At 48.2% G+C, this 21008-nt stretch overlaps 1 protein-coding gene across 1 annotated transcript in view; it reads right to left on the bottom strand.

Annotated features, from left to right (window-relative positions):
* Positions 1 to 21008, bottom strand: part of LOC114586185 (uncharacterized) — a 28071-nt gene extending 7063 nt beyond the window's left edge. The window contains exons 1-17 of the mRNA XM_077920675.1: positions 20590 to 21008; positions 19932 to 20035; positions 19276 to 19357; positions 17361 to 18467; positions 16162 to 16279; positions 14881 to 15031; positions 12921 to 13013; positions 12667 to 12779; positions 10681 to 10801; positions 9255 to 9410; positions 9069 to 9141; positions 8164 to 8546; positions 6584 to 6646; positions 3980 to 4075; positions 3169 to 3249; positions 2584 to 2766; positions 1334 to 1459 (exon numbers count right to left, since the gene is read on the bottom strand). Coding sequence (XP_077776801.1) covers positions 1334 to 1459; positions 2584 to 2766; positions 3169 to 3249; positions 3980 to 4075; positions 6584 to 6646; positions 8164 to 8546; positions 9069 to 9141; positions 9255 to 9410; positions 10681 to 10801; positions 12667 to 12779; positions 12921 to 13013; positions 14881 to 15031; positions 16162 to 16279; positions 17361 to 18467; positions 19276 to 19357; positions 19932 to 20035; positions 20590 to 20821 — 3282 coding nt within the window. The 5' untranslated portion in view covers positions 20822 to 21008. The remainder of the gene's footprint in view (positions 1 to 1333; positions 1460 to 2583; positions 2767 to 3168; positions 3250 to 3979; positions 4076 to 6583; positions 6647 to 8163; positions 8547 to 9068; positions 9142 to 9254; positions 9411 to 10680; positions 10802 to 12666; positions 12780 to 12920; positions 13014 to 14880; positions 15032 to 16161; positions 16280 to 17360; positions 18468 to 19275; positions 19358 to 19931; positions 20036 to 20589) is intronic.

Genomic DNA, 21008 nt, shown 5'->3' with positions numbered 1-21008 from the left:
CCTTTTACAAGCCCACCACATATGAAAGAACGTTCCCTCCACCTCTTTGCATCTCCAGCACTTATCTGATTCAGTCTTATACAAGGTCCCAGATTCAGTACCCAATGGCTGGGAATGTTCCCTGCCTGAAACGCGGGAGAGCTGGTGCCAGTCAGTGCCAACAACACTGAGATAGATGGACCAACTTCCTATTTAATGCAACTGCTTTTTTTAAAAGAACCATAAGGACTAGAGTCTTGATTTATTTTTAGGCTAAGGGCAGTATAGTTCAGTAGAAGAGCACTTGCTTTGCATGCTAAAAAGGTCCCAGGTTCCAGGTTCTCAATGGCATCTTCAGGAAGGGCTGGGGAAAAACTCCATGCCCTTCTGGAGAGCTGCTGCCAGTCAGTGTAGGCAATACTGAACCAGATGGACCAGTGGGCTGACACAGTAGAAGGCATCTTCCCAGGCCATATTTGGTATCAGCCCAAGTCTGTGCTCTCCTTTCTGCCTGACTACCCATCAGGCTCCCCACTTCCATAGCAGGTTGTGGGACTTCAGGGCTGTGCTAAGGTGAGGTTTTGAAAAGGAGAGAGGTGGGATTGCAAAGCCAAACTGTTGTTGCTGTTATAAGAATTCTAAGGTCCCAAATATAAATGTTCATAAATGTACAAGGCAAACACACACGTAAGTATATACACCACGTGTCTGAAATAGTACAGGAGAGCAATCCTGAAGCCATTTTGACTCTCCCAAATTGACCTCCAATATTTCTCTGGAAGGAGGAAGGAAATGGGAATACCTCCCCATTGTATTTTTGCTTACAAATCCTGTCTTAAGGGCATATTTGTGTATGAATAGGGTGAGCCTGGGACCTGGGACCCCAGAACTAAAGTATTAACCATCACAAAAGAATGGCCAGGCTGCCCAGGTAATGTAATCAGCGGCCAATATCAGGTATCCTGGCAGACAGGATTTCTGCTGTAGACCACCTCCTTCTGTGATGTATGTACGATGTTTTAGAAGGGTGGTCTTGAGCAACAGGGTGGGCGATTTCAAAAGTCTATATAACAGCTTGTGCACCATTGTTCTGGGTTCCTCCTCCCTCCTGCATGTGGTGAGTGGGGGCCCTGTTGCAACAGTTTAATAAAGATCAGGCTTACTAGCCGCTTTGCTTCTCAATATACTCTGGCTGGCCTCTGTTATTTTCTCCTAAGAACTCTGTACAGGCTCTTGGATACCCCATAAGGGAAAAGGAGCAGGTTTTTCCCTATAACATCCTGAAGCTACAGCTCTTGTTTCTGTGGGAAGGGGATCCCAGAGTACACAAAGGGGGTGCTTCTTCCCCGCTCACCAACTCCAACTCCAGCTCCTCTCGCAGCCTCCTCAAGGCGTCTGCCTTCTCCGCTTGCAGCAGAGCCCGGAGGTCTTCCATGGCCCCCTTCTTCTCCCGAGCCTCGCCCTCCAACACCTGGATCCTCTAGGGCAGAAAAAAACACCAGAAGCGGTTTTAATTCAAACCTCCCTGTCCTACTCGCTCCTTCTCCCCTCTCAGGGGTGGGGACCCTGCTTCAGCCCAAGGAGATCAGCCCCAGGGCTGTATCCCTTTGTGGACAACACTTCCGGGGTTTCCATTTGAATTATCCTCAACAAAAAAGACTCTGGTTTTTTGGGAATGGTGCTTTTGAACATCCCCCCCCCCCAATTCATTATAAATTATTTCCCAATGCTCTTTTATCCTTTTAATTGATATCGCCTCTTGGTGGCCTGGATGAAGATGTGTGTGCATAGGGAAAATATTTGCACGGCTGCAATGTTGCCTACAGAACGAAGGTACTGTTCTTCTGTCCCCCATTGGCATGCAGCTCTCATAGAAAGGAATGTGCCCCTCAAGACTGCAAAAGTTTCTTCCTGCCTGGTCCATGTGCATCCTTTTCCCTCCACCCCACTCCTTCTGCCAGCGACTGTCACAGCATAGCTGCCAACCGTCCCTTATTTGGTGGGAAACTCCCTTATCCCAGCACCGTGTCCCTCTGCTGTCCCGGACTGATGATGTCCCTTAAATTTCCCGGGTTTCATGCTCGCCCGGCTCGGGAGGGAAGCAGTGGCTCGGGGTCCTCCGCCGAAAGAGAGCGCGCGCAAGAGCTGCCGCGTCTCTGTCTCCCCTTTCCCCCCTCGGGGCGAGTCGTGAGGAGACGGGTGGCAGTGGGCGGGCAGGCAGCCCCTCTCTTGCAAGACTTCCGCCATGCTGCCAGGGGAAGCCGGAGGCGGCTGAGGAGGCGGCCTGAGGGAGGAGAAAGAGGAGGGGATCGGGAGGGATGCAGAAGGGCAGCGCTTCAGCGGCTGCGGCGGTGCCACAACCGCCTCATGCTGGGCTCGCGGGCGAGAGTCTCTCTCCCTCCCTCTCTCTTGGGCGGGGAAGGACCAATGGAACTCCTCGCGCCAGGACGACGGCAGCCCCGATGTGCATAAGCTAAGCAAAATCCCTTATTTTGGCTGCTGATCCCTTATTTTCGAGGCTGCTGGTCCCTTATTTTCAAATCTGTAAGTTGACAGGTATGTGTCACAGAGATCACAGAATCGCTCTCCTCTCTCAACAGCTACCTTGCGGAGGTCGTCTGCTTCGTCCCGCAAGGCCAGGCTGAGTTTCCTCTCCTTCTCCAGGGCTTCCTGGAGTTCCCCCCGCATCTTCCCCTCCTGCTCTTCCAGGGCCTTGCGCTGCATCTGGAGGGCGGCCCTCGTCTCGGCCTCTTGGCTCTTCCGTTCCTGGAGCAGAGAGTTCTGAACCTGAGAAGAACAGGGCAGAGCTATGATCCCCAGAGCAGTTTTCACCATCACTCCCTCTTCCCAGGGAAGTCTGGGAACTGCAGTTCTGTGAAGGGAACAGAGGGCCTCTCCTAAGAACTCTCAGCACCCTTTTTATAAAAATCAAAGCTAAAACGTTAAACTACAGGACTTTATTCACCATCAACAATGTGGATTTCTGCCCAAGACAGTTAAGAAACGCGTTGGATGTTTTGGAATATTTGAACTGTAGTAGTTTTTCAAATGTTTCAAACTGTTTTGAAACGTTCTTGCTTCCTTTCTATTTTGAAATCTGTTTGCCATAAGGAGGAAGAATGGGCTATAAATGCATAATAATAATAATAATAATAATAATAACAAATAATAATAATAATGTACCCCTACCATTTCCTGAGCTTGCTGCTTTAGCTCCTTGGCTTGCTGTTCCATAGCTTTCCGCTGCTGGGCAATTTCAGCATTTCGCTCCTGGGAAGAAAGTGGGAAATATTATTTAATAATAATAATAATTATTATTATTTATTTATTTATACCCTGCCCTTCCCGGTTCAAAAACTGGGCTCAGGGCGGCTAACAACAAATTTAAAACACTTAATTGTAAAAGCAGCATAAAATACAGTATAAAAACATGAATAACAATAAAATTCAAAGTTCAGAAATCAGTTTAGGAGAAATCCATCTAATAAGCATTAGATAATCACCAGGGCTAGCTGGCTGAATTAGTCCTACTTGGGCCAGTGAGGAGGCCAGGAGAGAATTAGCTGTGGGGTCTCAGAGCGGGAAAAGCCCACAGAATTAAACCAGACTGGCGGTTAAACTTAGGACAGGGTCGAGAAGTCATTGCCAGCCTGAGAGATGTATTGCTACGTGGGTAATCTTCTGGGTGCTGCTTGTGAGTGGTGAGCGGGGCCAGAGCAAAAGTGGACGGGGCCAGATGGCTTGACCCGAGGGCCAGATGGATAGGCTTGAGGGGCCACATTGGGTCTCTGGGCCTGCAGTTCTCCACCCCTGCCTTAAGAACCTAAGAATCCAGTTTGGACCGAATCAGGCTTATGGTGTGGGGTTAAAAGGGAAGACACCCCACCAAACTTCCAAACTTTTCCCCTTGAGGGGAAAAGGTTGGGATACAAATGTTATTGCTAGCGCAAGAGCAGCCCAGCAGCAGTCCATGCCTCAAGGCATTGTGGGTAATAGCCACCTTTATGGTCTTGCGAAGGTCTTCTGCTTCTTTCTGAAATTTGGCCGCTTGCTCCTGGAGGGCTCTGGCTTTTGCCTGCTTCAGGCTCTCTGCAAGCTGAGAGAGAGAGAAAGGGGGAAATCAGTTAGAACATGCCACATTTCACACTGCTTTTGGTCACTCAAAGAGCCACTGCAAATAATTATTATTATTATTATTATTATTATTATTATTATTATTATTATTATTATTATTATTATTATACCCTGCCCTCCCCAGGGTGGCTAACACCAGATATAAAAACAATTGATTGAAATACAACTTTAAAAACAAGATTAAAATACAACATTAAAATGCAGCCTCATTTCAGTGGAAACTCAAATCAAAAACTTTTTGGGGGATGAAAACGTCAAGTCTTCACCAAGGCTAACTATCCAGACTAGTCCTACGTGGGCCAGAAAAAAGCCAGGGAAGTCCCCAAATAGGAGTTCCATCACAGAAGGAGAAAGGAAAAAGGGGGGAGGGGATCAAGTTAATTCCAAGCCAAAGGCCAGGCGGAACAACTCTGTCTTACAGGCCCTGTGGAAAGAAATCAGACCCAAAACAACAACAACAACGAGAAATAATAATAAAAATATGCCACTCTGGGTGGCTTCCAACAAATTGAAACAAAATACAACATCAAACATTTAAAATTTCCCTAAACAGGGTTGCCTTCAGATGTCTTCTAAAAGTCAGGTAGTTGTTTATCTCCTTGACATCTGATGGGAGGGTGCCACTACTGAGAAGGCCCTCTGCCTGGTTCCCTGTAACTTCTCACAGTGAGAGAACCGCCAGAAGGCCCTCAGAGCTGGACCTCAGTGTCCGGGCTGAAAGATGGGGGTTTATACTGAGTCAAACCATTAATCCAATTAACTCAGTAGTGCCTACACTGGCTGCCAGCAGCTCTCTAGATTTTCAGGCAGAGAGTCTTTCCCAATCTTCCCTGAATATGCTGGATATCGAACCCGGGACCTTCTGCATGCAAAGCAGGTTCTCTGTCACTGGGCTACAGCCCTTCCTTCAAAATAAAATAAGTTCCCAGTCCTCAAAGTTCTGAATTAAAGGGATGGTTAAAATCAGAAGTGCCTTACACTGAGTCAGACCATCAGCCTGTCTAGTCCAGTGCTGTCTGCACTGACCAGCAGCAGCTCTCCAGGGTTTTGGACAGGGGAAACTGCCAGGAATGGAACCTGGAACCTTCTGCAAGCCAAGCAGATGTGAAGGGCCATTAGAATATTGTTCTATATATGATCCCAAAAACTGTTTGAGGCATTTTTTCCACTCTCATATGTTATCCCCAAACCGCCTTCCTTAAAGGGAGGAGGGAGGTTTTTACACCAGCCAGAAGAACAAGGCTTTTTCTTCTTGCTTAGATGTTACAGTGAAAATGGGCCTCTCTCTCTGGAATGTCTGGCCTAGGTGGGTAGAGATAAGAGCAAGGTTAGATGGGTGTTATTGTAACCCCAGAGGAAGGCTGAAAAGGAGGAGGTGAACTGAAAAGGAGGAGGGTAACACAAGAAACTAAACTATATCTTATTATATACATGTGAACATGTGTCTATACATTCTAAGGGGTATAAAAAGCTGGCACGCTCAGAACTGGGTGTGCAGATTGCCAGCTTATCGCGCTGTGCCTTTGTCCTGCATATGCATTTCAAATAAATCCTTTTGAATCCTGCAAGGTTGATTGTCACTTTGTGTGAATCTGTGCTCCGGGGACCCAATGGCAAATATGGAACAAGTCCAACAGATGCCCTGCTCTTCCCCCCAGCAGCACCCACAAAAAGATGGTTAGCAAAGGCAGTAGTGGGGCCAGCAAATTCATGCTGTATGCAGCATTTGGCACTTGGGGGGTGTTATGTACTGAAGTTCTCACCCTGGGCCAGCAGGGGGATACTGTAGATAGTTATGCAAATGAAGGATCGAAAGTGACGTTCAGTGATTGGATAGTTTTAGAAAGTTGCAACAGTTACGTTGTTCTGGAGCTCTATATAAGCAGGCTGACTGAGCTCCTCAGTTCAGTTCTGTTCCAGCTTACAAATAAAGAGCTGTTTTGGAAGAATCGCTGTGTCGTCTGATATGTTCGCCCACAACTTAACAGGGGGTGGGGAAGCCAAATTTATTTTTTGCAGAAAATAAGAAGCAAAAGCAACTTCCTAGCTCTAAGGACTGTAGAGAAAAGCTCTGGGCACGACTCTCAGCCTACAATGAACCGCCCCCAAACACCTCCTGGCGATACCAAAGATGTTGCACGATACAAACAGGCAGCTGCTGGTTTGAATTATATTTCGAAATGCTTAAATGTCTGTTTTTAACTTTGTAATTTTTGGAGAATTTTAATGGTTTTTTGTTTTTTTTTAATAAACCAAGTTCTATTTACAACCTGTGTTAAATAAAATAACAATTAAAACGGTGTAATCCAAAGGCAGGATTTGGGTTTCGTGGTTGCAGAACAGCCACGAACCACATCAAAACCCCAATTACAGATAAGGCAGTGAAGCTAAGCCCATTTCCTCCTTGCAGTGGGGCTCAAGAAAGGGGAATTCTCGAGGGGAAGGAGCCAAGGGGAGCTGCCATACCTACCTCTCGCAGGGCCTGTTGCTTTTTGCCCTCCAGCTCTTCTTGCAGCTGAGTAAGTTCTTCCTCCTGCAGGTGGACAGAAAAGATGCCTTCACAGCTGTCTAGTGAGGGGTTCCCTAACACGCATGTGGTGGTACCGCCCTTTTGCATCTACAGTGGTACCTTGGGTCTCAAACGCCTGAATCTCATATGCCGAAAACCCGGAAGTAAGTGTTCCGGTTTTCAAACATTTTTCGGAAGCCGAACGTCCGATGCGGCTGTCGGCTATTGTTTCCGGGGAACCTGCGCCGATCAGAAGCTGCGCCTTGGTTTTCGAACATTTCAGAAGTCAAACCGACTTCCGGAATGGATTAAGTTTGGCGCTTTGGTTTTGTTATTTATTTTGTGTTTTTATGGCTTTTTCGGTTCATTTCTTTTTTTTTGTGACTGTGTGGAACCCAGTTCAGCTACTGATGGATTGATTGTGTGACTGCGGAAATTGATAAAAGCCCCCCATCCAAACAATAACTATCACTAGTGCAGGTAAGTAAAAAATAATTTTTATTTTTATCATCTACAATACTGTTTTATTTATTTTATAGCACAGTACGTTGATCATTGCTTTCATTTTATAGACCAATGGTCTCGTTAGATAGTGAAATTCATGTTAAATTGCTGTTTTAGGGGTTGTTTTTAAAAGTGTGGAATGGATTAATCTGATTGTTTGTTTTTTAATGCATTTTTATTAAAGATTTTCTTGATTTACAAAAGTATGTGTAATGTCTCTCTCTTGTATATTTACCATGTAACATTTTTACAAATCAGTTTCATTTGTTGAGACATTAGGAAGAAAAGGGAGAAAGAGGTAGAGCGGGGGGGGGGGGGGAGATGGGTGGGGGGGGTTCGGGTGGCGATGTTTCTATTTTACTTACTATATGTAGGGTTTGGTGTCAGCGTTGCTTGTGCAGGTTCTCTGCTGTTCACTTGTGTTCCTTTGGTGGTGAGAGAGGTTGGGGTTGGCCTAGGGTGTGGTTGTTCATTTGTGGTTGGCTGTAGTGGTCTTTGTTTTCATATGTGAGTGGGGTGGGTGTTTTGGATCAGGTTCGGATTAACCCGTTTTGCATTACTTTCTATGGCAAAGCGCGCCTTGGTTTTGGAATGCTTTGGTTTTGAAACAGACTTCCAGAATGGATTGAGTTTGAGAACCAAGGTACCACTGTACATAAGAACCAGAAAGGAGCCTGGCTGCTGCATCAGACCAATGGGCCATTTAGTCCAGCATCCTCATCTCACAGCGGCCAATCAGATGCCTCTTCTGGGAAACCCACAAGCTGGACCTGAGCGCAAGAGCCCTCTTCCCTCCTGCCGCTTCCAGCCACTGGCATTCAGAAGCATTGCTGCCTCTGGCCATGGGGTCAAAGCGCAGCCATTGTGGCTAGTAGCCATCGATTGCCCTCTTCTCCTTGAATTAGTCCGATCCTTTTTTTCAAGCCACCCCAGTTGGGGCCACCCCCGCCTCCTGCAGCAGGGAGTTCCTTAGTTAGACCGAGCGACAAAGTCGCCACGCACACAGTTGCAAATCCCGCCCCGCAAGAAAAAGCCACCTTCTGTTGCCGCAACAAGTCCAGCTGCTTCTTGCGCTCTTCTGCCAGGCTCTCTGCAGTGACGCTCCAAGACGCCTTTTCAGCCTCCAAGGCAGAGACGGTCTGGCGCAGCCTCGAGAGCTCCAGCTCCTTCTCCCCGAGGCTTGCCTGCAGAGCAGAGATCCTCCGCTCCAGCCCCTGCACCCGCCGCACACCGGCCTCACTGGCCCCTGGAGCAACCTGTGCTTGGAGGAAGTCACACAACAGTGGCCTCTCTTGGAGTGAGCAAGCCGCAAAGCTGGTGCAGAAGACCCCTGGGAAGATTGACACGCGGCAGGTAAGACCTGGGGGGAATTTACGCAGCTGCCGCCCTTCCCCAGATGCACAGCCAACCACAGGGCTGCCTTACGCCTGGGATTTCCCAGGTATATCCAGGATTTGTCCGTTGGAAATAGCTATAGCTGTCAACTTTTCCCTTTTCTTGCGAGGAATCCTATTCGGAATAAGGCAATTTCCCTTAAAAAACGGGAAAGGTTGACACCTATGGAAATAGCGTCTAGGCAGAATTTCTGAAAATCGCAAAAAAAATGCCTGGGAAAACCCTGTTGTATGGCAACCCATGTCAGAAGTGTTGATTTTTTGGGCAAATTTCCTTAAAAATAGCTCAAAATAGTCCCCCTCCCCGCAAAAAGAAAAGGTCAACAGCTTTGCCAAAAAAAGCTCAAAGCCTTTGAGCTATTTTTTCTTCAATTTATTTTTATTAGTTTTCCAAATTATTACAAATCAAACCAAATTACTTAAATTTAATACAAGGTTGTTTTTTAAAAAAAAAAATCAGGTTTCCCACTCCTGTTGCGACCATTTCGTTTTGGGCTATTTTTAAGGAAAATCGCCCAAAACGACATGTCCGACATAGGTTGCCATACCTCCAGATTTCCCCGGACATTTTTGCGATTTCCGCCTGGAAATACTGCTTCCGACTGAGTATTCTGAATATGCCTGGGAAATTCCAGACGTATGGCAACCGTAACTTAGCAACCCTGGTGACTGGGCCTCAAAGATGGCTGCCAAGGTCCAATGGCATGAGCCCAGAGCCTGCCAAGCGTTCCTACCTCCTGCAGTGGCCCTGCTCCGTCCCCTGAGGTTTCCTTCACAGAGGCCAGCTCTATTCTGGAGGACTTCAGCTGATGCTTCAAGGAAGACAGCTTGCCTTCCAGTTGGATCACCTGGAACTTCAGCTCTTCCCTCTCAGCGGCTAACCGAGACACCTGTTGGAGGAGACAGCAGGAGTTAAAGAGGCCTGTTGCCTGCTGAGGGCATTCAGCTCCACAAACTGGCCAGCCTTCCCACAGCCTGGCGGTTGTCAGCTTGTGGCAATGCAGGAGACGGCTTTCTCACTGGTGAAACTGGGCTTATGGAACACACACCTGGTGTCGAAGCAATGATTCTCCAACATCAACTTCATTGGACTAGTCATGTTGTGCAGATGCCTGATTATCGACTTCTGAACCAACTACGCTACTCAGAAAATGGTAAGCGTAATGCTGGTGGTCAACAAAAGAGGTTCAAAGACTCTCTCAAGGCAAATCTTTAAAAATGTAGTATAAACACCAACAACTGGGAAACATGGGCCTGCAGGTGCTCCAACTGGAGAACAGACTTTACCAAAGGTGTCATGAGCTTTGAAGACACTCAAACTCAGGACGCAAGGGAGAAACGTGCTAAGAGGAAGGCACACTTGGCAAATCCACACCGTGATCAGCTCCTGCCCGGAAACCTATGTCTCCACTGTGGAAGGACGTGTGGATCCAGAACTGGCCTCCACAGTCACTTACAGACTCACTGTTAAAACCGTGTTTATGGAAGACAATCTTACTCGGCTATGAGTGGTCGCCAAAGAAGAAGAAGATGGAAAACACTCCCTGCTGAAAGAGCATTACAGCCAACGGGCAGGTGTATCAACGATGCTCTTGTTTGCTGGCATTGCGCAGAAACGTCTGCACGGCTGGACTGCCGCACACTGCAGAACAGGTATGGGCACAGCCATGGCTCCGCCCAGTTTTGCCTTTGGCCCCGCCCCATTGGCATCAGGCCCCCTCCAGAAAGTTGCCCTTGAAGAAGCACGGCCCTCAGGGTGGAAGAAAACTTCCCTACCCTCACTCTTCTTCTGTGATGGAACTCCTATTTGGGGACTTCCCTGGCTTTTTTCTGGCCCATGTAGGACCAGTCTGGATAGTTGGCCTTGGTGAAGATTTGACGTTTTCATCCCCCAAAAGTTTTTGATTGGAGTTTCTACTGAAATGAGGCTGCATTTTAATGTTGTACTTTAACCTTGTTTTTAAGTTGTATTTTAATCAATTGTTTTTATACCTGGTGTTAGCCGCCCTGAGCCCAGTCTTGGCTGGGGAAGGCGGGGTATAAATAAAATTTATTATTAAAGAGATTCCTGTGAAGGGCAGTCCAAATACTTGAGTTGTATCTTTGCTTGATGCCGATGGAAGAGATCCCACCGAAGGCTTTGCAACCCTTGCTACTCACGTCTGCCTGGGCAACCCCATGCTGGCTCCTCTGGCTCCTCAGCACGCTCAGCTCCTGCTCCAGCGCCAGCAGGTCCCTCAGGCAGGCTTCCCGCTTGTACTCCAGGAGCAACAGGTCAGCCCTGAGCCACAGAGAGCAGCAGGTCAGGCGGCGGGAATGGGAAGGAGAGATGGGGAGGGAGAAGGACCTTGTGGCCTCAGGTCAGCAGCAGAGGAGGAAAGGGCGCTGGGCTCAGCATTCTGAAGTACCTCCATAATGATTTCTTATTTTGAGATCTGTGCCATTGCATTTTAACAGGTGCAACTGTCTCGTATAGGGCTTTTATGGTGAAATCGCTACATAGGAAATTAATACAGTGGTACCTGGGTTTTCGAACAGCTTAGTTCACAAACAACTTGGAACCCAAACGCTGCAAAACCGGAAGGAGGTGTTCCGGTTTTCGAACTCTTTTTCAGAAGCCAAACGTGCTCCGTTATGAGTCCCCCTGTTTCCTGTTGCGTTTCTAATTTGTGTCCCCCCCCCCCACCCGCACAGTAATTCAAGTCTTCCGTTTCCAATTGCAGTGTTGCAAGGTGATATTTGGAGCTTATATTTGGTGCTTTTGTTTTTTGCTATTTATTTTGCGTTTTTTGTTTTGTGGCTTTTTCAGTTAATTTGTTTTTGTGACTGTGTAGATCCCAGTTCAGCTACTTACTTACAGATTGATTGATTGATTGATTGATTGACTGAGTGACTGCGGAAATGGATAAAAGCCCCTATCCAAACAATAACGATCATCAGTGCCGGTAAGGAAAAAATAATTTTAAATTTTATCATCTACAATACTGTCTTATTTATTTTATTTTATTTTATAGTACAGTACATTGATTATTGCTTTCATTTTATGGATCAATGGTCTCATTACATAGTAAAATTCATGTTAAATTGCTGTTTTAGGGATTGTTTTTAAAAGTCTGGAACGGATTAATCTGTTTTGCACTACTTTCTATGGGAAAGTATGCCTTGGTTTTGGAACGCTTTGGTTTTGGAACAGACTTTCAGAACGGATTAAGTTTGAGAACCAAGATACCACTGTAATGGCAAGGATGACCACAACAACTGAAACAACAGCAAGATTCCTGCATTGCAGAGGCTGGATGACCCTCGTGGCCCCTTACTGATGCGGACTCCTTACACCTCTGTGTGATGACTGAGGTGTTTGGGGGAATCAATGGTTCCCTACTCCCCCCTCCCGCCATGCAAGTTATCTTTTATTAAATTTCAAAAGTTTCATCTATATACTCCAATACATTAGAAGATTTTACAGTGGACACTCGTGTTGCGAACGTGATCCGTGCGGGATGCACGTTCACAACCCGCAGTGTTCGCAACCTGCAGCGGCGTGTCTGTGCATGCGCGGGTTGCGATTTGGTGCTTCTGCACATGCGCAAAGTGTGATTTAAGGCTTCTGCGCATGCGTGACCCCCGAAACGCAGAAGTAACCCTCTCTGGTACTTCTGGATTTCTGCGGGTCCGTAACCCGAAAAAGCACAACCTGAAGCGTCTGTAACCCAAAATATGACTGTATTTTGATTTTTATCGACTTCCCACCCCGTTTTCCATGGTGTTGTTTATTTCTCCTCCTTTGCTGCCCCCTATCTTATTTGGGGGAAGCAAAACAAGAGAGAAACAAAACTTCACTTTGCTTGGAGAGCAACCTTCTCCAGGATTTCTCTTTCTCACACAGTTCCAAAAACAGACAGGGGGAAAAGGGGAAGGAGGATCGTTTTCCTGCTTCCGCTTGCAATGTAGCATCCCTCCAGTGCTCAGCAGCTGGATTCTGGAGTCACAAGAAGGGCCCATGGTTGGAGGAAGCCTCCCCCCCCAATCTGGCCAGCTGGGAGCCTCAGTGGCGTCCCTCTAGAGGCTTCACCCGGGTCTGAGACCTCAGCTAGACCCGACCCCCATTAGCTACGGCCCTGCCCTAGCCACCCCTACCCCACATACCTGGCCTCATCCGCTTGGCTCCGCTTCTCTTCCATGATCAGCTGCAGCCTCCTCGCCTCCCTCTGGCTCTTCTCCAGGGCCTCCCGAAAAGTCTCCAGCTCCAGAGCGACATGCTAGAAAGAGGAGGAAAGTCGTGGGTTCTGCTCCTCTGCCGTCCCCCTCCAGGTCATGGGTAGTTTAGAGCAGGCTGTGAAGTGGCTAGACCACGTCCTTTGCCTGTGGGACTCCCTCCCACTAGAGTTTTGGCTCTGTACCTTTTTCTGCTGGAGGACACTCTGCAGGGACACGTCAGCTTCGCGGATCTGGGCCCTTTTCTGCAACAATTTTTCTTCTTCCAATTCCAGGGCCTGTCGAACAAAGGCTTTTACCATTATTGTTTTTAAGCCTGTTTGCCTGTCCTACAAAAAGCAAACAAACCCATAAATCCTGCCCTAAATGTTTGGTTTCTTTTGATCACACCTTCGTCCGTACTTTGCAGTCTTATCCAACTCAGCGCCCTCATTTTAACATTTCAAAACTCGACTTCCTTCCTCCTCTTTCTGCAGTTCCTTAAATTGATTTTTTATCATCACATCTATTAGCAATATTTTTTTTATCCTTGTGATGTTATCTGCGTTATCAATATTCTTCATTGCTCGTCTTTAAATAGTTGCTGTGGATCCAGTTTGGGTTTTATATACATTACCACTCCTCTCATCTTTGTTACATCACAGGCTACAAAGTCCTTTCCCAATCTTTTATTAATCAAAACCCTTCTGTGTTTCTTCGCAATGTGTAATTCCTGGAAGTGAATCACTTCCAAATTTAACTTTTTTAACTACATGCTCAATCTTGTTCCTTTGGGTTTTATTATTAAGTCCAGTTACATTCCAAGTTAAGATTTTCAACGCCATCTTGTTCTTCATTTATTTGTCTCTCGTCTCAACCTCTGTTGATTCTTCTTCTTCCAAACCAAACGCCCTTTCTCCTGCTAATTCTTTTCCATATTTTCTCCAGAATTTGCCTGCCTCATTGGGATCCCGACACCTTTGTTTTCTTCCTTTATTTGTAAAAGATACTCCTTCAGGATATTCTCAGCAATAAGGGATTTTGTTATATCTCAGTGCACCTGTCAATTTTTTATAATTTACTCTTTTCTTTAACAATTTCATCGAGATTTCTTTCAAATTTTTCTTTTCCTTCCCTCTTAGAATTCTAGCCCAGAGCATCCTGTAGAGGACCTTTGTGAGGGGATAACTAGTAAGTTAGACAAGTCTCAGACAAATTTTATTTAAATAAACAATAAAGATTTATTTAAGGCAAGATAGTATACAACACAAAATGGATTAAACTTAGGTTACTTCAGGAATACAGTGTGATTTCATGTTAATTCGTCCTCAGTTGTTTTTGCGTTATAGGTTTGGTTCCTTTATACGGCGATACCAAAGGGCTCTCCAGACCATCTCCCTTCACTGGGTTTGGGAGTTTCTTCTTTTCCTTAGAAGAATTTCTCCCCTCCAGACTAGATTTGAGTCCCTACTTGTTCATTTCCAGCTCCTACTTTTCCTGGCTCAACCTCTGCCTCCCAGTAAAATTCCAGTCTATTCCTTCTAAAGGACACCACAGTCTGTCCTTCACAATACGCTCAGAGCGGAAGTTGTTTTTCCAGAACCAACTATTTCTCCCATTCACTCTTTATACCTCAACCTGTCTCCCTCAATTTCAACCCACTTAATCCCTTAACTAGCTGTCTCTCCTCAAATCCTCTCCTTTTAAACTCTCCCTCCTGGAACCACGGCCAATCAGAGGCTGTCATTTGCTGGCAGGGAAACAAAGAAAAAAGAAAGAAGAAGAAGAGTCTGGATTTGATATCCCGCTTTATCACTACCCTAAGGAGTCTCAAAGCGGCTAACATTCTCCTTTCCCTTCCTCCCCACAACGAACACTCTGTGAGGTGAGTGGGGCTGAGAGACTTCAGAGAAGTGTGACTGGCCCAAGATCACCCAGCAGCTGCATATGGAGGAGCGGGGAAGCGAACCCGGTTCCCCAGATTACGAGTCCACCCCTCTTAACCACTACACCACACTGACTCTCAATAAGAAACACTTATTGTTCCAATCTGTACAGCAAAACCATTTTTTTCGTCACACCTCTCCCTTCCCAGCTACACATACCTCAGTAGAGAGCCCCTTCCACCTCTGACTTTTGTGATGTTCTGCATCCACCAGGAGTTACCTCGAGGTTTCTGTAGCCTCCCAGCTCAGCTCTTTTCCCACTGGGTTCTGATCCTCTGCTCGCATCCCACTTCCATGACTCGCTGGCCCTGCATAACCTGGCAAACTCCTCGTCTTCCTCTTTGCTGCCTCCATCACTGCAACTGGGGGACCTGAAAGGCCACAGAAGAAGGAAGAGGAGGAGGAGGAAGAGGCGGCGGAGGAGAGAAGAGTCTGGATTTGATATCCCGCTTTATCACTACCCGAAGGAGTCTCAAAGCAGCTAACATTCTCCTTTCCCTTCCTCCCCCCCAGCAAACACCCTGTGAGGTGAGTGGGGCTGAGAGACTTCAGAAAAGTGTGACTAGTCCAAGATCACCCAGCAGCTGCATGTGGAGGAGCGGAGTCGCGAACCCGGTTCACCAGATTACGAGACTGCCGCTTTTAACCACTACACCACAAGAGCAAAGAGCACTGTGATCACCTTGCTGCCTTGCCCCAGAAAGCGCACCAGAGAGTGACAGCAGAATTAAGGGCCACAGCATTTGTTGTGTGATTTATCCAGAGCTCTGAACCCCAGGTGGGAGGATTTGGGCCCAGCAGCTAAGATGGACATACATTACTGGCCAGCATGCACTGCAAGGATGCTTAATAAATGCCACCTTATTTCCTATGGCCTGAAAGGTAGGCAGGGCTTGTTTACTCCATGCTTTATTTACGCACACTGTTTAAATTCCTGCACTGAGAAAAGGCGGTTCTGTGACCTGCGTGAATCATGCAAATTGTGCACACATTTGCATACTTTATTAAGGTTTTGCTAGCTCACAGGAGGAGCAGGGATACTGAAGTCCTCCTGCCCCCGGCTGTCCCCGGCTGCCAGCAACTTATCCAGTCACCTCCCCACCTTCTGTGATTCCAGTAGGCATTGTCTGCACGCTTTCGCCACCATGAGGGCTAGTGCCTTGGTCTCCAGAAGAAACAATTTGACAAAGTGAAAGTTCAGTTTCACAAGATGTGGAAATGGGAAGAACTGAATTTGAGTCAGGAAAAACGAGAAACTGAGAAAGACCCCAAAATGGACATATTTGGCCATTTTTATCTCAACAGTCCAAGGCTCATCAATATTTACCTCAGCAAATCCCGCTGCGGCGGCAAGAGGCTTTTCTTGACACTGAGGCCGGCGGCTGTTTAGAAGACAAGAAATGCACTTGGTCCCAGGTTTTCAGACACAATGGGGGGAGGAAAAGCACCACCCTCTTTCCCCAGCCCCAAATCCAGCATTTTCCACTAATGCAAATACTGTCACAGCCCTTCCCGGCTCCGGGTAACCTCACCTGCCACAGGTTTGCCCTGAAAGGACTCCATCCAGCCCTGGTTCAGCTCAGACTGGGGATCATGGTGCTGAGCCCCCAAACTGCCACCTAAAGAGAGGACCAAAAAGAAAAACGTCAGAGAAGTTTCAAAGTGGCCTGGCCATGAGAGTCCTAAGAGAGGCTCTCTCTCTCTCTTTTCAGAGGATTAATTCACCCAGAGTAGTACAGTGCAGTGGTCAGAGCATGAGTGAGAGCCTGGGGGCTTCTGGCTGTTGCTGAACTCCCAGCTCCCATCAGCTCTAGCCGGTATGGATAATGGTCAGAGGGATGGCAAATGCAGTCCAGCCAGATGTGGAGGACTGTGGAGCCTGCACTCCTGGGCTAGGGTGTCGGACGAGGCCCTGGGAGACCAGCCACGAAGCCCACTGGGTGACTTGGGGCCAGTCACTGTGCCTCAGCCTACTCTGCAGGGTTGTTGTGAGGATAAAATGTAGGAGATAGAGCCATCTACGCCAGCTTGAGAGCTGCTTGGAGGAATGGTGGAATATAAACATCACAACAGAAGGTGTACTGTATTTACTCCAAGGTTCCCTCTTCAAGATCAATACAGCAGATTCTTTTGCTCAAACCACTACTAGTGGAGCCAATGTCACTTTGCCAATTCACTCTCAAACTAAAGTTTAGGCATGCATTCTCACACCTTCTCTTTCCTGCAAAAAACCCAAACCCGTTCTGAATTATTGCATCAGCAGAGTACAGATATAAATCCCTAACGTGGATTGACTGGAAAACAGCAGCTGGCTTATCCAAACATCCTTGGAACCAAAAATCATGGGCACACAATGAGCACAATATCGCAGCCGGACCCGAGTTCAAGTCCCTCATCTGCCACAGACACTCTGTGGTGCTGGTCATGTCACCCAACACTTTCAGCCTCAGTTTCCCCCCTTAGTTAAAAGGCAGAGTGACCTGATCCAAAGAGTTGTTATAAAGACAGCAGAACCCTTAAAACACACACAAATCAGGGCTGAGGAACACCTGGCCAGCCAGGTGTTGTTGGACTACAACTCACATCATTCCTGACCATTCTAGCTGCTGGGTCTGATGGGATTTGGAGTCCTACAATATCTGGAGGGACAAAGGCTCCCTAACCTAAATGATGCAAGGGAACGATCCTGCTCCAACTCACACTCCTTTGATTCCAGAGCCTCATTGTGCCCATCTGTGCAATGGGGATGCATGATCCATTCCTTCCTGCATCCCATACAGCCATCACTGGCTGAGCCCAGAGCCTTATGGGAATACACAGTAGCCCAAGTGGCACCACTGTCCATGCCGATCTCTGCTGGCCTCTGTGTTTTACCAGAGTCCCAGGCTCCCTGTGGATAAAGACACAAAGGGGTTTTTGATCCACCTCCATCCTCTTCATTAGAGGGTACCAAAGATGCTCTGATGGTGCACAGGCAGGCCACATCAAACGAACGCCTTGGGCAGCTGGACTGCTCCTTGGCGTGGCCGCATCCTGCTGTCCCCACAGATGGGGACCCACCATCCAAAACAGTTTTTACATTAGACGCTGGGAGCAGCTGGGAAGGCCTCAAATCTTCAAGGAGCAATGGGCTCTCTGTATTTTCGTGAGGATCCTGAACCCACTCGAAGGAGTCCTCTGAACCTCTTTGCTCCTGCTGTGGCCCCAGGAAGATGCTTCGCAGGGAGATCTCCGAGCCCAGAGACCCCTTCCCGGAGCTCAGGGGCCTGAGCTGAAAATCCCTCTTCCATGTCTCATCCGTGGACCACTTCCGACTAAGCCATGAGATCTGCTCTCCTAGAGACTCTGCGCTCTTAATTCTGCGCGGGATACACAACGGTGGAGCATCTCTCGAACTGCCAGCCAGCTCCTTCTCCTGGTCCCATTCCTCCTCAGACCCTCCCTTAGGCAACTGGGCGATTCCTTGCTTTCTTGCTGAATCTACCGAGAGACAATCCGAGGCCGCTTCGTAGTCCGCGAAAGGCGAAGAAGTATTAACCGGATCTCGAGTAGCGCATTTTAGAGGCCCCGAGTCAAGAGCCAAGGCACTGCTCTCCTCTTCAGAGCCGGGCAGGGGATCCACCAGGACCTCGTTAAACTTGGCCGCAAAGTCTTCCGTGCAAACCGAGTCCGATCTGCTCCTGTCTCCTAGGGCGGCCCCCAAGTCGAGGAAACGCACCAGCCACCAGGCATAATCCTCTTCCCAAGAGGACGGGTCTTCCCCCGGAGAGGCCTCTCTGTCCCTGACCCCAGAGCATCCGCCCAGATCTGCACGGAGGAGAAAGCAAACGAAGAGAGCAGTGAGCTTCCTCCCAGATCAGAATTCATACCTGCGAAATCTCTCCCAACGATGGCGCACCTGCGCTAGCAAGGAGGCAAGTTTCCACTCCGGCAGAAGATCTTGCCAGGGCCACGGGATGGATGGAGCTCATCTATTTGGCAATCTAACCAGGGTTCAGATTTGCCCAGCAGGTGAAGGAGCAGAGCACAGCCAGTGATCAAAAACCCCACAGATTCAGGACCACAAATGAAACGTCCATTTACTGATGCACAATGCTTCATTCAAAGGGTATGATTATCTTCATCTGGAAAGGCAATTCTGTCTGATGCAGAAACTCTTTGCAGCAGGGAGGCAGAAGAAGGCACCGATCCAAGCTACCAGTGTTGTTGTCTGGCGTGGCAGCAGAAAAATTCAACGTGATGGGGTTTTTCTCCTCCCACCAATGTAGATTATTTTAGCGTTCCAATGGATTCTTTTCCAAATTTGAATGTCCGACACAGGCCAGACTACTTACGTATACACTGTCCTCCCACCCCACACCCTTCCTCCCAAGAGCTGAAGTTGGTGAATCATAAGGTTTTCCTATTTTACCCTCAAACCAACCCTGTGAGGTAGACTAGACTGAAAGGAAGCTGGCCTTCATCACTGAATGGGGATTTGTGACCAGGGCTTAAGTCTTACATCTAAGACATACAGACCAATAAGTAAATTGTGCCCAGTTTGCAGAAGGGAAAACTGAGGAAAAGAGGCTTGGGACATGGTTAAAGGTCAGCCTGCGGAGAGGGTAGGTCTTACCTGCTGTGGCATTAGTGCCTGCAGTTTTCTTGAGAGAAGCCTTCCCACTGTCACTGCTGCCCTTGATTATTCCACTGGGTTCCTGAACATAGGGGTGGAGGTGAAAAACACATTGTTGGTCTTGGATAGGGAGCGATGCAAGAAGATTCCCTATACTGTGTGAGAAAACTGGCCCATCTTGTTGAGTATTGTCTGCACTGACTGGCAGCAGCTCTCCAGGGTTTCAGACCAAGGTTATTCCCAGCCAGGGATTGAACCTGAGACCTTCTGCATGCAAAGCAGATGCTCTACCACTGAGCAATGGCCCCTCGCCCATCATAGAAGGTGGTCTTATATGGAGTCAGACCAGCTGGTCCATCTAGCTCAATGCTGTCTACACTGACTGGCAGCAGCTCTCCAGGATTTCAGGCAAAGGGACATTCCCCGTTCTACTTGGAGAAGCCAGAGATTGAAGCTTCTGCAAGCAAAGTGGATGCTCTACCCACTGAGCTAAGTGCACGGGTCAGCAGGACAGCACCGGGACTGCCATGGATAATAGGTCTCAGCCTGGAAAGTCTCCCTTTGTGGTCCAGGGTATCTTTCAGTCAGACCTATATAAACCCAGCGTTGCCCAACGAACAACTCCAGAAAAGCCCATCCCTTCCCTACCTACTTACCTGGAGCTGGCTGAGTTGAGCATCAATAGAATCTAGCAGGTAATCACAATGATCCTTCGCCCAAGGTCCTGGTCTCTCGGGAACGGAAGCCATTTTTATCACTCCTAGGAAGGGGACAAAAGGCAAAGAATCTGGGCCCACAGGAGCAATGAGGCTCCCTTAGCCCTACAAAGAAACCCAACGTCCAGGCGCTGGGGGACAGATTGGTTTATTTTTATTTTATTGACCAGGATTTATGTACTGCTTAATCATTGACACCTCTACATGAAATAAGACATTAAAATTATCAGTAAAGTGGGGTGTTTAAAACAAGGCCCCATATCGTGCAGCTCTAAGAAGCCTGCAAAAGAATCCTAGGAAATGAAGTTGCTGGCAGAGCTCTTCCGATGTTCTTATTGCAAAGCCCCGTCAAATGGCTTCTGTGCAAAAGTATAAACCGGGCTCCCAAACGAACGAGAGTTTTCAACTTTATGGGGGCGATGGCGCGGGAGTCTCGCTCTTTCCTCCTGCGCGATGGAGTGGAGTAAAAGTTTCTGCCTGCCGGGCTCCTCCTTAGGAGGAAGTGTGGGCCGGGTGGGAGCTCCGGGCTACGTCCGAGGGTCACTCCACGGCAGCTCGGGGCTCCGCATCACTCCCCAGCCGGGCGATCAGGACTCACCCGTGGCCCCGAGGCCGCGCCGCGCATCCCTCCGCCGCGCCCAGCGCGGGGCCGCCTCTGCAACCGTGGAACGTCCCCGGCCAGGGTTGCCAGGCAACCGTGGAACGCTGGGCAGCCGGAGCGCTCCTATTGGTGGAGAGTCGTGCCCGTTGCCAAACAACGCGGCTCGGCGGAAAGTTGCAAGAGGCGGCGGGAAGGGGTGCGTCTCTGTCGCGCTGCAGAGACCCACCATTGTGGCTGGCGGGGGGGAAGACAGGCGTTAATGGTAAAGGGTGCCTTTGTGCATGTGCAAAGCGCTTCTCCTCGGCAACCACTCGAGTCTCTAGCATTAAGGGAATGCAAGGCTATAAGCATGGGCGTAGCCAAGGGAGGGGGCAGATCCGCAAAAAGTATTGAAACTACTCAATTACTTCCCCCTA

Source organism: Podarcis muralis, chromosome 16, assembly GCF_964188315.1.
Source record: "Podarcis muralis chromosome 16, rPodMur119.hap1.1, whole genome shotgun sequence".
In the NCBI taxonomy this organism is placed as follows: domain Eukaryota; kingdom Metazoa; phylum Chordata; class Lepidosauria; order Squamata; family Lacertidae; genus Podarcis; species Podarcis muralis.
Note: the sequence above shows the minus strand (reverse complement) of the source record. Positions and strands in the feature narration are given on the sequence as shown.